Below are 16,846 nucleotides of genomic sequence, written 5' to 3'. Positions count from 1 at the left end.
TCTGGTTATTCTGCCGATGAGGAACCAGATCAAAAGTGGAACCACCTATCGGAGCCTGAAACATCCACAACACGCTGGTGCCTTTAAGTTTGGTGCCAAAACTTGGTATTTTCTAGTTTCTTTAATCAGTTTAATCTGTTTCTGATTTTCCTGATTTATAATTATTATAATTAAATTGATATTGACATAGACTAACGGTATCAAACAGTATTGTTTCAGTATTGCTACAGGTATTTAAAAAAGTTAATAAAAAAGTTCTAAATGATATGCAGCATCATTTATTACTTTACTCATTTACCATCATTTCAGTTTAAAAAATTCACTTAAATTTAATGATGTAATCTTAGAAGTCAGCAATGTTATTATATTCTATCTACACAAATAATTCACTGTCACTGAAAACTCCCAATTTAATCCTGTGTCCTAACAATTATGTTCACATTAAATTAATTTGCAATACCAAAAATGTTTATCTTCACATGTTGGCTGCCAATTCAACATGATCTTTGTCAGTATATTTTATATTTATTTGTTTTCCCTACAGTTTCTGCTCCTGACATGATCAGTTGTTCAAACTGAAGCCAGATCAGTGAGAATTCAGCTGAGAACCAGACAAACAGCTGAAGGAAGAATAAACAGATTCAGGTTCATCAGCCCTCGAGATGCCTCGTTGTTGTTTCAGTGGACAGCAGCTCCCTCATGTGGATTCATGTCACACTACAACTGAAATGTTCTCAGTATTTCTACATACAACATACATTGTTGATATTTAACCTTTAACTTTTACTTCTCTGTTTGTTATTTTTATTCATTTCAGACTCTGTAATATTTAATATTTAATATGTGTTGTGTTAAGTGTGTGTGTAATATATGTTCTCTGCTTTTGCTTTTGTTGTTTCTTTTAGGCTTTTTATCTTTTCTATATGACAACAAAGCAAAATGCCTTAAATCCAGTGTGTGTGTGTGTGTGTGTGTGTGTGTGTGTGTGTGTGTGTGGTTAAAGGCCAGGACATGATGACCTTTGACCATGGACACAAATTGGCTAAAGGCGGTTGGTTGTCTCAGCCAATCAGAGCGGCCGAGGTGCAAGGTTTAGCGACGTGTTGCATGATGTCAGCGATTATGCTGATCTGTGTGTGTGTGTGTGTGTGTGTGTGTGTGTGTGTGTGGCTCTATTTTAAGTGCACAGCGGTCAGCTTCTGTGGGCGTCTCACCTGCTATTCTGGTTCATGTTTGTGCAGCAGCACACGGAGCCAACGGGCTGCTGAGGTTGAATATGGATCATAAATACATAAATACGCTCGGTCACATCATTCAGCCAATTTAAAGGCAAAGAAAACACCAAACAGGTGAAGTCTGGTTGTTCTGCCGCCATGAAAATAAAGCCCAGTGTCTGGTCTTCCCCCTTTAAAGGTTGTTTCAGAGTCAGGTGGACATTTCTATATGGAGAGTGAAGGTCGTGTCTGTGTGATGATGTACTTTACCATCAAGCAGGTGATGATGATGACAAAGATGGTGAAGAAGAGGACGACAGTGTAAAACCCTTCTCTGCTCCACACGTGATCCCTCTGCTCGCCCTGCAGGACGTTTTTCTGCAGAGAGACGAAGGAAGTGACGTCATGAATTTTCTAAATCCGATTTCACCTGTAGTTCAGTTCAAGGTTTAATTTACTTCCACTGCTGCAGAAAAGCTGTTACTTGATCCCTGAAAATTGTATAACTGAAATCTAAATTATTTTTCTGTTTTTGGTGCCCTAAACTTTTTTAATTTTGCCAGTTTACAACGTTTAAGGTTTTTCACAGGGCATTAGGTGTATGTGGGAAAAGCACAGCAGATCCATTAGCACTCAGACGAGTCTCAAACAACACTGCAGATAATCATACTGAACATATTGTGAGACGTGAAAGAGCAAACAAGAATAAAATTAAGTCTTGACGAGAAGTGTGATGTGACCAGAGAAGCGTGAGTACTAGTTTACGCCCAGACGACAAACTAACGAGGATGTTTTTGTTCATGCACATCGACCAGTGTTAAGAACGGCTGCTTTAAAGGGAGCAGAGAAACCTGATTTGTTCTACGGGGAGAGTCTGATTTGTTACTGTAATATTATTACAGAAGGGCTGTCACATCTCTCACTGCTGCGAGTGAGAGTAATAATATTAATATAATCTATAAAGCTGCTCTGTTCTTCCTCAGGCTGATCGATGGGACTTTAATACTTCCATTAAACTTTTAGCAGCAGCACTCTGCTCTCTAATAATCCCAATCCATCCTCTCCATCCGTCTGTCTCCACGGGCACTAACGAGGCTGCTTAACGAGCCCCTGTTACCTAGGAGACAGAGCAGCAGGTACATTAATGGTTTTCAAACACACACACACCTCAGTTGAGACCTCGGTGATGCCAAAGTGTCCCAGGTGGCGATGAAGGACCCTGACGTTCAGTGATTGGATGACCTCTTCGGCGGGGCGGGGCTCCGAGATCCCCAGCCTATCAGAGGACACGAATAGCTCGATGCCATTCTTCTTCTCCTGCAAGAGCCGGCCATCAGTCAATCAATGAAACAATCGATCAATCAGTCAGTGGAGTGTGAATGTGTGTGTGTGCGTGTGTGTCTCACATTCAGCCGGTTGATGTGAACATGTCCTGCAGGAACACCGAGCGCTGCTGCTACACCTTCCCGAAACCACCGAAGAAGACTGACGTTCAGCCTCCTCACATCCACAGCCAGGTACTGGGAGAGAGAGAGAGAGAGAGAGAGAGAGAGAGAGAGAGAGAGAGAGAGAGAGAGAGAGAGAGAGAGAGAGAGAGAGAAAGGAAAATGTGATTTGATGAACATCTCTGCTGTTCATTCTGAATAAGAGTAAACTGTTTAATGGTTAACTCTCCAGTCGCTGCCATGAAACCACTGCAGAAGAAGACGAGGTCCATGATGGAAGACCATGTGAAAACATGATGGAGATGTGACACTTCTGTTCATGGGTTAATGCGAGGAAGGCTCCAACCTCCTCATCATCGCTCCACACACACCCGATGTTTCCGTCTCTTTATGTACGTTATGATTAATTAACTGAGTCTGTTTCTGTTGCACATGTTGCTTTTGTCAATGCACCAATTTTTTCACCTCAGCTGAGAATAAAACTTTTAAAATAAAAACTCCAGTGTTTCCACAAGTGGACGAAAAGAAACTAAACAAAGTTGAATCTCTGTCTGACTCAACTCAATTCATATTTAGCTAACGGTTCACATTTAGGCCTGAAAGCTGCAAAGAGGTTGTACAGAAAGTACAATACACAGATTGTCTCATCACTGCTCAGGTTCAGGGCGAGATTTCAAAATTACTGCAGGTCAGATTTACTGTATATGAACCTTGATGTTTTTGCTTTATATTTTTAGATTTACACAAACTTTAAAATTTGAGACAGAAAACACTGATTGATCGATGTGATGATCGTCTGAACGGAAACTTCACAGTCTGCAGCCTCATCACCAAACAGATCGAACCATAACATCATCCCGCTGATATTTCATCTCTCTCTCTGCTACAATCCATCTTTCTACACCCCCGACTCCCCCATCCCCATCTCCATCTCCATCGCCCCTCCTCTGGTTTTCCCAACAGTCTCTCAGCTTTCAGCAGCAGTGATATGGGAGACAGGTGAAACACACACACCAATGACTCATCCTGGATTTTACTGTAATCAGTCTCTGAGTGTGTGTGCAGAAAATATACAGGAAACATAACACACACACACACACACACACACACACACACACACACACACACACACACACACACACACATACCTGACTGGTTTGTGTTGCTAAGACATCAGACAAACTGAACATACATGTTTCTTCAGTTACTCTATTTGACAAAAACACAACAAATCATCACTTTAAAGCTGCTGGAGCCACAAAAGGCTTTGGCACAAACAGCTGCAACAAAGTCAAAGCAAAGATGTAAATATGCTGCAAATAGAAGCAAATTCACTCAAGGTGACAAAACCTGAGGCAACGATGTGATTGAAAAAAATGTAAAAATGCTGATCTGGGTCTTTATGAAATCAGTCGGAGGCTGAACAAACACAGACAAAAGCTAAAACTGTACCTGTGCAGTTGGTACATCGGCTCACCTGAAACTGAATCTGCGCTCCAGGTGAGCACCGGAATAAAGTTTCACTCTGAACAGTCAGTGTTACAGCTGGTTCAGTGACGATTCTTTTATGTTTATATCTGAGCGTTTGGGACAAAATAAAAGTTCATCAAAACAACCTGTCCACAAACTGTCCTGTGTCCCGTCCTGCTAAACAAGTTACACTAAACTACAGGTGAGCTTCCAGCTGCTGTCCTCACAGTCAGGTCGCCAGGTTCCAGCTCCACTGCAAACTACACCCAGTTACCTACAGCAGGGGTCAGTGACCAGCCTGTTAGCTGACAAGATATATAAACAGCTCTGGCTTCCTGTTTGTGCTAAGCTAAGCTAAACACGTCCTGATGCTAATGTCCAGCTCTGTAGAAAGAGAAGACAATCACCATCGATCATTTCTCCAATAAGTTTAGGAGAAAACAAACATGAAGTCTGTGTGTGTGTGTGTGTGTGTGTGTGTGTGGGCGGTTTTCTGCTAATGGCTGTAACAACAACATGTTCTGTTGCCACTTAATTCAATATCAGGAACAATAACCACAGCCAGACAGGCTCGCGCACACACACACACACACACACACACACACACACACACACACACACACACACACACACACACACACACACACACACACACACACACACACACACACACACACACACACACACACACACCTGATGTTATTATCTGTGTCTGGTTGCAGTTTGTTCTGTTAAACAAATTCTTATTTTTCTCTGCTTCATAACAGAAAAAAACACTGCTCAACCAACAAATAAATAACCTGCAGTCATTATTAATCACTATTTTCATTTATTGATGTTTCAACTATTCTCAAGATTAATTGTGTTAATTTAATTAAGTTTTATGTTTAAATTTAGTTTTAAGTAAATTTTTTGTCAGTTTTGTTTAAAAGAAAAATGAAGTGATTAAGTGAGTATCTGAAATGTCGCTGGGAAATATTCTGTCCATAAACCAATAAATCAATCAGCTATTTTTTTCAGCTCTAACTCTCAGTGAACCACTACAGAGCTGAAATTATTAGTCTATTAACCAAATAGTCAACTGAAAAAAAAAAAAATCTGCAGCCATTTTGACAAGTGATTAATGCAAAAACTGTCAAATGTTCTGAGTCCAGTCTCTGACATGAGAAGATTTCCTGCTTTTTTTATAACCACAAATCACACTGAATAAATATTTGGACTTTTGGTCAAACAAAACAAGACATTTGAAGACATCACATTCAGCTCTGCAGAGCTGTGATGGCAATCTTTTAAAACTATTTTATGACATTTCATAGACTAAACGGTTAATTGATTAAGGGAAAAAATAATGGTCAGATTTATAAATAATGAAAATAATTGTTAGATTCAGCCTTGAAACAACAAAAAAACAAAAACACAAACTGTTTGCATGAACTAGAACTAGCTCCACCAAGGCCAGTGTCAAACAACTTCCACCAGACTTCACACTAAAAATAAATAAATAAAAATTGTTAAAAATCAAATTCATAGTAAATGATCTGGATCTGGGTTCTTCTCCATCCCACCACCAAGTGATTCTGCTGTCAAATGAACAAAAAACACCAACAAACAGACGCGGGTGAAGACTGAAGCTCCTTGGAGGAGGAAACAACAATCGACCAGGAAACCAAATGATGTTTAAACATCTAAACAAACTGAAACACACAAAAAGAAACAAAAAAACTAACTAACTAGTAAAACTACAGCCTAAATAAAAACAATACGACTCCCTGAAACGTCCAGCAAACAAACACCCTTACCAAGTAAACATGGAAACATTGTGGATCCTCCCTGTCGCCCACAGGAAGCCTTTCACTCAACGAGCAGACACAGAGCGACAGCCTGCCTTTCAGTCACAGCTCAGGGACTTCTCGCTCCATTTCCTGATCTAGTCATGTCGTGATCTCTGATTGGCTTAGAGGGGGACAGAGCTCAACCTGCCACCTGATTGGCCGTTGTCCAGGTAATGCCATTATCCCACTGCGCTTCCTGTCAGGATCAGGTGCTATTTCTGTCCGACACACACACACACACACACACACACACACACACACACACACACACACACACACACACACACACACACACACGGTAATAACCACTAATTAGCTGATAGCCCTCAGGGCAGAGGGGAGAATCCAATTTGGATAAATCAGATATCAGATGGGGCCGGGGGCACGAGTGGGGGTTAATATGATGGAGATAAACAAAATGTAAAAAGGTTAAAAAGGAGAAAACGAGTGAAGAGATTTAAAGAAAAATAAAGAATTGGTCAAAAATGCAAAGATGCATCTCAGTCAACAAAAATTAGGCATTAATGTGTACAAATTAATTTTTTAAAATCAATAATAGCTGCACTGATTAGGCAATTGATTAATTGATCAATCAATCATAGTTGATCAACAGAAATTTAATCAGAAACTATTTTGATGGCCAGTTAATTTTTTCATTCATGTCACAAATCTATTTCATGTTTCCAAACGGCCTAAAAATGCTTACATTTTTTAAATTTTTACTCTTAGCAGTTCACAGAGTAAAGATTAATAGGATTAATGTAGAAAATAAGCAGTGATTCATTGATAATTATAAATTGCAGCCATCAATCACACAATCAATCAATCAATCACTGATTTTAAAACAAAAACATCACAATTCTCACTCAAGTTCTGGAGTCACATGGAGTTTTTTTCTGTTTCTAAGCTGGTTTATGGAGATTTACTCTTAATGGACGTCAGAGATAATGATAAACATGGAAAGTGTCAGTCACAGTGAATGATATCAACATAATAAAATAAAATCTGTCTGTTTCAGTCTTATTCTCACTTCATGTCTTTAAATCACCGAAACACAGTGAGATACCATTTATCACTACTGCCCATTATGTTTTCTATCAAACTATAAATATCAGATAATAGTGAAAACTGCTGTTACAATTTCCCAGTGACACAGTGACATTTTCAAATGTCATTTTTGTTGAGTTCAAAACCAAAGATCTTAAAATTTATCATCAGCTACGATGAAGAAAAGCATCACATTCTTAGATCTGAGAACCAGCAAGAAGTAATATTTTACTTAAAAAATGATTAAATCAATTATTTGAATATCAGAATAGCTGCTGTTAATTTTCTGTCAGTCAACTAAACCATTAATCAGCTACTCTTGTTGTGTTTTCCTGTTTGTGTTCTGAGCTCTGAACAAAAATAAAAGGGTCAACAGGCTGTTATGGTGTTTTCTTGTTATGAATTTCATGAGACAGTATAACTGGCTGACACTGTTTGTTTTCCTGGATCACTGACACACACACACACACACAAAAATCTGGCTTCCTGTGGATCAGCTTGAATAATGAAGCAGTAGTAGAGGCGAATCTTTTCTTCCAGCGAGTTACTCGTGCCGCTTCTCTCCAGAACGCTGACGGGAAAAACGTGAGCTGCACGTGCAACATCCAACTGAATGATATCACACACACACACACACACACACAACACACACACACAACATACACACAGCACACAGCTGAATGAGTGGGTTGACATGAGGTTAGATTATTCACGCTTATGTTACTTCCTTTGAGAAAAACAGACTCTGGAGCAGAGCAGGCTGTAATCTGACAGGAGACCTCCTGAGTCTTACTCTCATCATGTTTTAATGGCTGAAAATGTTACTGCATTAATGTTACTAGAGCTGCAAATAAACATTATTTTGATTATCAATTAACCTGGAGATTATTTTCTTGAGTTAGTGATTAGATTAAAAATGGTGGGAAAAATTTTCAGGTGACATTTTTAAAGCTCCACCCAGTCTAAAGGCAGATGTCCATGTGTTTGTGATTATAAAGCAGGTCTAGGTTCTATATTAATACTGTGAAAGTATCAAAGCCTCAGTCCACAGAGAAATGCACACAGACTGTATTCAGACACTGAGCCTTAAAACCAGCCGCCAGGACTTCTGGAACTTTGTGATGTCACAACAAAGCTCTCAGCCACGCCCCAGGCCCCGCCCACCTGGACCCACCATCCAATCTTGCAGGATTTGGTTTCTCTTTAAAACTGATAAATTGCAGGTAAAATGTGTTAATACAGAAAACACATGAAGCTGCAGTTATCAGAAGTGAACTGAGCTCTCTCACACACACAGAATCATATTTCCCTCTGTGGGTTTGAAGTGGCGTCAAAGTTCCCTCCACTAGCAGACGTAACACACACCGCTGACATGAATTATTTAATAGTATAACACACACACACACACACACACACACACACACACACAGCGTAGGCTGAGATTTGAACTTGAACACAGTGAACCCTCCTGCTGTGATTCAGTTCAGTGTGTTTCAACATTTGTTTTTCCAGCTTTCATTAAACTAAATAATCTGCAGACATTTAAAGCCTCACAGTGACGTCCAGGTGAATGCAGAGGTCTACAGGAGCTTCAGATTCAGACACAAACATCAAAACTCACCCAACGACATTTCGTCATTCAGCAGGACGATGATCCTGAACGTGTGAGCGAGCATCCTGAAAACATAATCCCTGACTGTCACTGGTGTAAAGCCATCAAACACTGCAGATAACTGCAGAACTTGCCTGAAAATCATCACATTTTTAAGTTTTCTTCAGGATCACAGTGATCCAGTGATATTTGCCTGCACATCCCTGGGTACACTGTAAACAGGAACTGCTGGTGGATAATTCGGCTTGTTTCTAATGGTGCCAGTTTGACACAATCTAATAAACTGAAGCTAAAAATGGGCTAGTTGTAGCCCACAGCTAACGCAGTGACTCCACAGCAACATATACTTCATACAGGATGTTTCTGTCTCTTTAGTAGAAGCTTATAAACTACTTTGCAATATTTTTCAGATTTTTCAAAAACATTTTTAACAAATTGAAAAAGCTCATAAAAACAGGTGGATGTCAACACAGTGAGCCGAGAGGTGAAGAGCTTTTCAGCCCTTTTCAGTAAACAGCCTGACGACACACAAACCTCTACCCTGCACCTCCTCTGATCAGTTTCAGTGGAGGTTTCAAAGCACAACATCTGAATTAAATCCAGGTCAACATTCAGACTCACAAAGAGACACACACAGTTTTTATGCTACACACACACACACACACACACACACACAACTACAGCAAAGTATGTGTGTGATAACCAGCTTGTACGTGTTGTAGGAACCTGACAGGGGAGCAAAGGCCACACACATACTCACACTCACACTCACTCTCTCTCACACACACACACACACACACACACACACACACACACACACACACACACACACACAGCGATGGGAGGTGACTGGATACCATCTGGGACTTACACAACCTCGCTCCATCCTCTTTTTAGCTTCCACCTAAACACTGGTACATTATGGTAAAATGTAATACTACTACTGTACTACAGATAATACATACCAACTAATCAATGCAGAGTAACCTGCTGATTATTTCCCACATAATCAATTCATTACTTGGTTAATAAATATCAGGAAATAGCAACAAATGCCTTTCAATTTTCTAACAACAGCCCAAAACAAAACACTAGTTTAATATAATATAAAATCTATTTTCTTGGTGGTTTTGAAAACAAATGTTTTTAACAATGAATCAATTATTAAAAAAAATAAATAAATAAAATAAATAAATAAATAATAATAATAATAATAGATTATTTTTCTGTCAATCAACTCATTGTATTGTTGAAGGTCTAATTATTTCACATTAAATGTTTGCTTCAGTCACTAAACCTCTGTCTTTTCTCTCTCCATCCATCAGTGATGTGGTTCTCATAGTGATGTGATGGGACGGCAGCAGCCTGCAGGGACAGGTCATGTGACCTCCCACAGAAAGTCAATTAACACAGAATAGGGTTATGTAAGACCAGTGTCGAGCCTTACAGCGGTTTCTCATTGATAAACGCACAAAGGGCTGCAGAGGGAAAAACATCCATTATAGTATCGTAACCACAGACTCTCCTCGTTCACTGAGTCGGTCACAAAATTTCAAAATAATTATCTTTCATTTTAGTTACACCACCAGCTACACCAGTGAGTGAAGTAAAACACCGTCCAGTCAAACTGTCTCCTTACAGTGCTGTGAGGTGGTTGCTAAGGTGTTGCCAGGCGGTTGCTATGTGGCCGCTACACTGTTACCAGTTTTTGGGTGTTGCCATAGCATCACTAGGTTGTTGCTGGGTGGTTGCTATGTTGTCCTATGTGTCTGTTTAGGTGATTTCTAGGTTGTTGTTCCTACAAAAATATCAAAGATCTGTGATAAAAGCTTTTTTTCTGCATCCAATTCTTTTTTTTTTTTTTTTTTTTTTTACAAATTTGCTGTATCTAACAATGTAAATAACAGGCTTGTGTAAAATCCCACAAATTCAATCAACAATTTATATCTTAAATCCAAACAGGTTAACAGTCTAACAGCCATTGCAGACTGATATATATATATTTCCACACAGCTGACAGACTGATGATCCCTCCCTGCTGTACAGTGTCCATTTACAACAAATACATTATACTCAAGGTGCAATAAGCTTTAACTGTTCCTTTTATACACTTGTCCAATACTAAACGGTGTCTTTAATTATCTGGGCTTTGGACTGACCCTTTAAATAACTGCTCTTTTACTTTACTTGTCCAAATATGTCCTTGCATGGTCAGGTTTCTCCAGTGTGAATCTATCATTTAACAACGTGCAAATTTAGATTTCTTATTAATTTTTCATTGCACTCCTACAAAGTGTGTGGGTCTAGTGGAGTGTGCGTGAGTTTGCTTCATCAGGCACTGAGCAGGGTGACCTATATCCCACATCAAGGACCCCAGGACCCGGTTTGCTGTGAAGGTTGAACCAGAAACAAACAGTGAAAGACTGAACCGAGTGGACAGACAGGTAACCCGTCTGGTAACACCCAGCATCCCTCGTCTGTCTTTTGGTTTCCACCGGAGGTTTCTGCAGATTGCCTCCACTCCCACGACGCATCTGTGCTGACAACACCTCTGACTGTTTAGGCAGAGAATTGTGGGAGTGTTGACGCTGAGAATTCACAGTTGAGGCGTGTAGATATTCATTTAAATTAATAATCTGCTACATTTCTCCTAAAAATAAATGTGAATCAGACCCTGTGTCCTGATTCCACACTTTCCTCTGACACTGAGACTAATGACTGACGCTAGTACACAAGAAATGAATGGACTTTACCGTTCGACCACAAAATGATGCAAGATGTGGCCTCGACTCATTACTGAACCAGGTTTTCATCGCAGTTTTGCAACAGATTCCCAGCGATCTGCCTCTCAGTTGGAACTGGCTCCCTGGGGCCGTTACTTGAATCCAAAAATAAGTGATTTCATTTCAGTTTTGCAAAATATTGCTTTGTGGAATAGTCTGAAAAACCACCTCATGAGAACACATTTGAGATTTTTTTCTAAATTCAAAAACAAGTGTTTCCATTCACTCGTTTTTTAGTTTGCAATTTCAAATTGCTCATAAAGCAGATTAATGTCTAGAACTAGAGCAAAAACTAGTGATTTTTTTTCATTATCTATTGTTAATCTGCTGATTATTTTTTCAATGAATCGATTGTAAAACATTAGAAAATGAAACAAATGATTTTGTCCTCAAAAGGCTTTTTGTGTTGGACCAACAGTCTAAACCCAGAGTCACCCAGCTTCCTCCAGGTAAGAGTCAGAAGAAAAGTCAAACCCTCACTGGAGAAGAAACAATCAATGATTAAGATACTGTAGCTGCTTCAGCTCTGACACAGATCCTGTAAAAACAGAATTAAATGTGATGGAGCTTCTGGTCTTTTCCTCTCTGTGAAGGCTGCATCCATTTTTAACTAGGGCATCTCTCTCTCTCTCTCTCTCTCTCTAACAGCCACTTCATACCTGTCTGTGTCTTTGTCTCTCTGTTTCTGTCCCAATGTCACTCTGAAGGTCGCTGCTGTTTATCTACGAGTTATGTAACTGCCCATTGTGTAGGTAAGTGGGTCTCTCACACACACACACACACATCCATGATTAGTGTTACCATGGCAACAGAGAGCGCAGCATCTCTCCTCCGGCACTATAGATAGAGGAGTCTGCAGCTCCTCGTCCATCATTCACTTACTGTCTGTTTGTTCTGACCTTTGACCTCCCAGTATTAGTTGCCTTTGACCTCTGAGAGCCAGGAGACGACCGTCGTTTATCAAACGGTCATATGAGCGAGCCTCAGTGGGAGCTGCAGCAGCATCTACTCACACTAGCTTCCAGAAATTTCTAATCTGCAGGAATTTAGCTGGTTGTCAAACTGAGGCTGAGGCGTCATAGGAGCCCTGCGTCTCTGATGATGATGATGATGATGATGATGATGATGATGATGATGGACCAAAGTCCTGATATGTTCAGGTGTTTCTCCTCAACTCACAGTGTGGAAACCTCCAGATTAATCACCTGAAGACACGGGTTGTGTCTTCAAAATAAAAAATTTCCTATCTGCATTTCTGAGAAACTTCTGTCCTGTTTCAGATTCCTGGATGTTAGAAATAAACCAAAGAAGCAAGAAGAAGAAATCCACAGAAACTGAATGAACAGAAACATTTACAGGAGGACAACATCATGACTTCCTGCCTCACAATGTCTAATTGACAGGAGACCCCGCTCCCACGCTTTCCTTCTTTCTCATCCAATCAGGCAGCAGATTACTCACCACGGTAACCAGATGCTGTGCAGACACGGCGGCGTGCTCCAGCTGCACCTCCTGTTGCGGCCGTGCCAGCAGGTTGAGGGTTCGGTGACCGGCGGGCTCCTGAGGAAACCGAGACTGCGAGAGGGCAGCCGGCCTCCGCGGGTGGTGGTTGTGGTGGTGACGATGATGATGGTGGTGCGACTCGTCCGCATCCTGCTGCTGGTTCAAGCCGTGTTGAGGGTGCAGAGGTGGGGGGAGGTGACCGGAGCGACGAGAAGGGAAGAGACAAATCTCATGATCGCCAGAGGATGACTCTGAGGGAGGAAGAGGAAGATGATGTCAATGGAGGAAACATTAAACAGGTGCCACTTTGAATTCTGGGTAATTATGATCGCATTTCTCATTATTATTTATATTTTTTACAAACCAATCAAATTATTAATAAAGAAACAAGTCAGTCTTCTCTCTGGAGCTCTAGTAATAACAGCTCAGTCAGCCAATCAGAAGAGAGGCTCAGATCCTCTCTTCCGGTGGGTCCAGGTGGGCGGGGCTTGGGGTGTGCCTGAGAGCGGTGACTGCTTTGTTGTGACATCACAAAGTTCCAGAAGTCCTGACAGCTGGTTTTAAGGCTCAGTGTCTGAGTACAGGCTGTGTGCATTTCTCTGTGGACTGAGGCTTTGATACTTTCACAGTATTAATATAGAACCTAGAGCTGCTTTATAATCACAAACACATGGACATCCACCTTTAGACTGGATGGAGCTTTAATTACTTTAACTTTAAATACCTAAATTACATTTTCCCGATTATACTTAAACACTTTTACTTAATTAACATTTAAGGACTTAAGTGTTTTTACAGATGGTATTAGTCCTTTAACTTGGGTAAAGATCTGAGTATTTCTTCCACCACTGAGCTTTTGATGTTGCATCTTTGGTTTTTTAAAAGGCAGTAAAAAAAAGTCACTATCCTCCTCACACTTCAGATATGAAGTTAGGAGAGGGATTCATCCGACAGTCGTGTCAGACCTGACTTTAAAGACTTGAGAAGGAAGACATGCAGAAAGAGATGTTTTCTTCTCTCTTGTCTTGTCTAATCACTGCACAAATCTAAAACAGTCCTCCCGTCTTTAAACCTGCAGCCCTCCAACAGCACATTCAGCAGCAGCGAGAGAGATGAGAGCAGGAGATCCCATCTGTCTGTCGGTGTCTCTGCTGTCACAGCGTCTTTGCTCAGGACCGAGGCTTTCATCAGTCTGCAGGCAGGCCGAGAGGAAACCCCTGACTGAACTCAGCCAACTGTGACGAATGTGAACGCTGCATAATTCATTCTCAGTCTTTATTTATCCTGAGAGAAGAAGAAAAAAATCTACTGAGTGAAGCAGTTTTTCCCCTCCCAGCAGCATCCGGCTTCATATTTACAGCTGAGGGAAGTTCACGTTGATTGAGAACTGGACCTGACACAGACTGAAAGAAAACACAGACCAGAACCTTCCAGAACCGGACCTGAGCCCGGTGTTTGTTGGTTGCAGGGACGACATGAGCATCCAGGCTACGTAGCATTTTTCAACAGTTATATCATAATTCATATTACTGCAGCTGTGTCCACAGGAGGAGTTACAGCTGTTTCATACATTAATAAGCAGACAGACCTGCTCACACCTACACTGTAATGTGTTAATGTGTTTATAAATGACTATATACCAACTATTCTTAGGGTCCGATAAAATATTGATGCAGATTGGAGTGATGCTGGAAGTTTCAGTCCGACCTCCACGACCCCCTCAGCTGACAGACCGCCTGTCCGTCGACTCGTCTGTTTGTTCTGGCAGGAAACACGATGAGAGGAAGCCAGAAAAGAAAAATATCTGACTTGTGTCTACCAGCCCGTCTGGCTGCTGAAATCAGGACTATTTTTCTTGGCTGCAGCTTTGCCAAAAACCATAAAAGTGTCGAGAGAAATCATGAATCTTTTTCTCCCATATCTGAGAAATCACATTTGTCCATCATTTAAGAGAATGGGTTTTAAAGGTCCCATATTTTACTCTTTTCCAGGGTTTGATTTGAAGCGTTGACATCCATAAGAAGATATATTATATGGTACTAAGAAACAAAGCCAGGACACCAGAAGCCAGGAGGGCTGACTCTTCTCTGTGTGATCTAATAAAATTATAACAGATTTCAGGTAAACACTCAGAAACACAACAAATCCTGCAAGGTTGGATGGTGGGTGCAGGTGGGCGGGGCTTATTTGTGACATCACAAAGTTCCAGAAGTCCTGACGGCTGGTTTTAAGGCTCAGTTTCTGAATACAGGCTGTGTGCATTTCTCTGTGGACTGAGGCTTTGATACTTTCACAGTATTAATATAGAACCTGGACCTGCTTTATAATCACAAACACATGGACATCCACCTTTAGACTGGATGGAGCTTTAGATGGAGAAGCCAGTGAGGGCTGTGAATCAAATGGGTGAATTCAAAACACAAAAACTGATTCAGAATTTTAAAGTCAACTGAAAAAAAAATGAATCCACGAGGCTTTAACCTCCACAGTCAGGTGTTCCCACGAAGCTATTGTGGTCCTGTATTTTTAAAAAGGTAGAATATGAATGGATGTGTGCATCCTGTTTATGAAAGAGGTTTTTTGGTGACGGTGGCTGCAGCAGAGCAAGTGTTTCTCATGTCTGAATCATTTCACTGTGTGAAATTATAAATAACAGGAAACAGCAGGTTAAAGAGGTAAAAAAAAAAAACTTGGACCAGTCCTGTGAGATGGCTATGGAGCTGACACAGCTTCTCTCCATCTCTGGCATCTTTTTTCCCTAGCGACAGCGTCCTGGTTGCTATGCACGACCCTGAGCTGAGCCGAGCCATGATTGGGCAGGGGCTGCTAGCCAATCACATGTCTGAGTTAGAGAGGGGCTGACAGGTAGCTCTGTGGAGAGACAACACACTCCCCAGCACACAACAGAAGATGACTGGGTCTATCTGTCTCTGTGTGATGTTAATAAAATTAATACGCATCCATCAGTGAGTAAAATCAGGACGATGAAGCATGTTGACTTCTCTCATTATTATCATTATTATTATTATTATTATTATTATTTTCCAGTTACAGAACTAAGAACAGAATGAAATCAAAACCCTTTTCTTTCAAGTTTATATCCATCATTTTTGTAAACACAGCAGGAAAACATCTGAATTTTAAGTACATTTGTCTGAGAAACACGACAAACACAAAAAAATAGTTACGTGGACCAACATTAAAAACTGATTTGTGGTATTATTAGGTAGTTTTCAGCAGTATTCAGATTATATACTGTACATAATGTCAAAGTATATGAGAATAATCAGGAAAATGTACTTAAATAAAAGTGAGCATTGCAGATAAAAATCTCCTGGGAGTATTTTAATGTTATAATAATATAACTCGTGCATTAATGTGCAAACAGCATTTTCCTGCTGTGGTATTTTTTAAAGGTCCCATATGCTCCTATACTGAGCAGTGTACCTACCTTCGTCACCATGGTTACTATAATAACAGTCATGGTTTGGTCAGGTTTAGTAAAGATGGTGATTTGGGTTAAAATAAGTTCTTCCTCAACATTAGACGATCTTTGTTGTCATGGTTACAATAATAACAACGAACGGTCATGGATAATAGAAACAACACAAACTGCTCCGTTCTGATCAGTTTTAACAAATATAAAACTACAACATCAATTCACACAAACAACTATATGCTTGCAAGTCTGGACTGGAAGACTGGAGCTGCAACGATTAGTTGATTAATCAATTAGTCGACTGACAGAAAATTATTAGGCAACTATTTTTAGAGGTTGTTTATCATTTACGGTCATTTTGTAAAGAACTAAAAAGCCAAAACTCTCAGGATGCAGCTTTGGTGATTTCCTGACTGTTAGGTGAATCTCTTTGGGTTTGTCGTCACCTTGACCTCTGGAAACCGCGATGGGCATTTCTCACTATTTTCTGGCAAATAATTA

The 16,846-nt window shown here is 40.4% G+C and overlaps 1 protein-coding gene across 1 annotated transcript in view; it reads right to left on the bottom strand.

Annotated features, from left to right (window-relative positions):
• Positions 1-16,846, bottom strand: part of ptprr (protein tyrosine phosphatase receptor type R) — a 29,165-nt gene that overhangs the window by 11,355 nt on the left and 964 nt on the right. Inside the window, exons 2-5 of the mRNA XM_071502145.1 lie at positions 12,865-13,157; positions 2,621-2,734; positions 2,382-2,531; positions 1,485-1,592 (exon numbers count right to left, since the gene is read on the bottom strand). Of these exons, the coding sequence (XP_071358246.1) occupies positions 1,485-1,592; positions 2,382-2,531; positions 2,621-2,734; positions 12,865-13,157 (665 nt within the window). The remainder of the gene's footprint in view (positions 1-1,484; positions 1,593-2,381; positions 2,532-2,620; positions 2,735-12,864; positions 13,158-16,846) is intronic.

This window comes from Trachinotus anak, unplaced genomic scaffold (genome assembly GCF_046630095.1).
Source record: "Trachinotus anak isolate AG129_WGS33_773 ecotype Australia unplaced genomic scaffold, CSIRO_AGI_Tana_v1 ptg000018l, whole genome shotgun sequence".
NCBI classification, from domain to species: Eukaryota; Metazoa; Chordata; class Actinopteri; order Carangiformes; family Carangidae; genus Trachinotus; species Trachinotus anak.
Note: the sequence above shows the minus strand (reverse complement) of the source record. Positions and strands in the feature narration are given on the sequence as shown.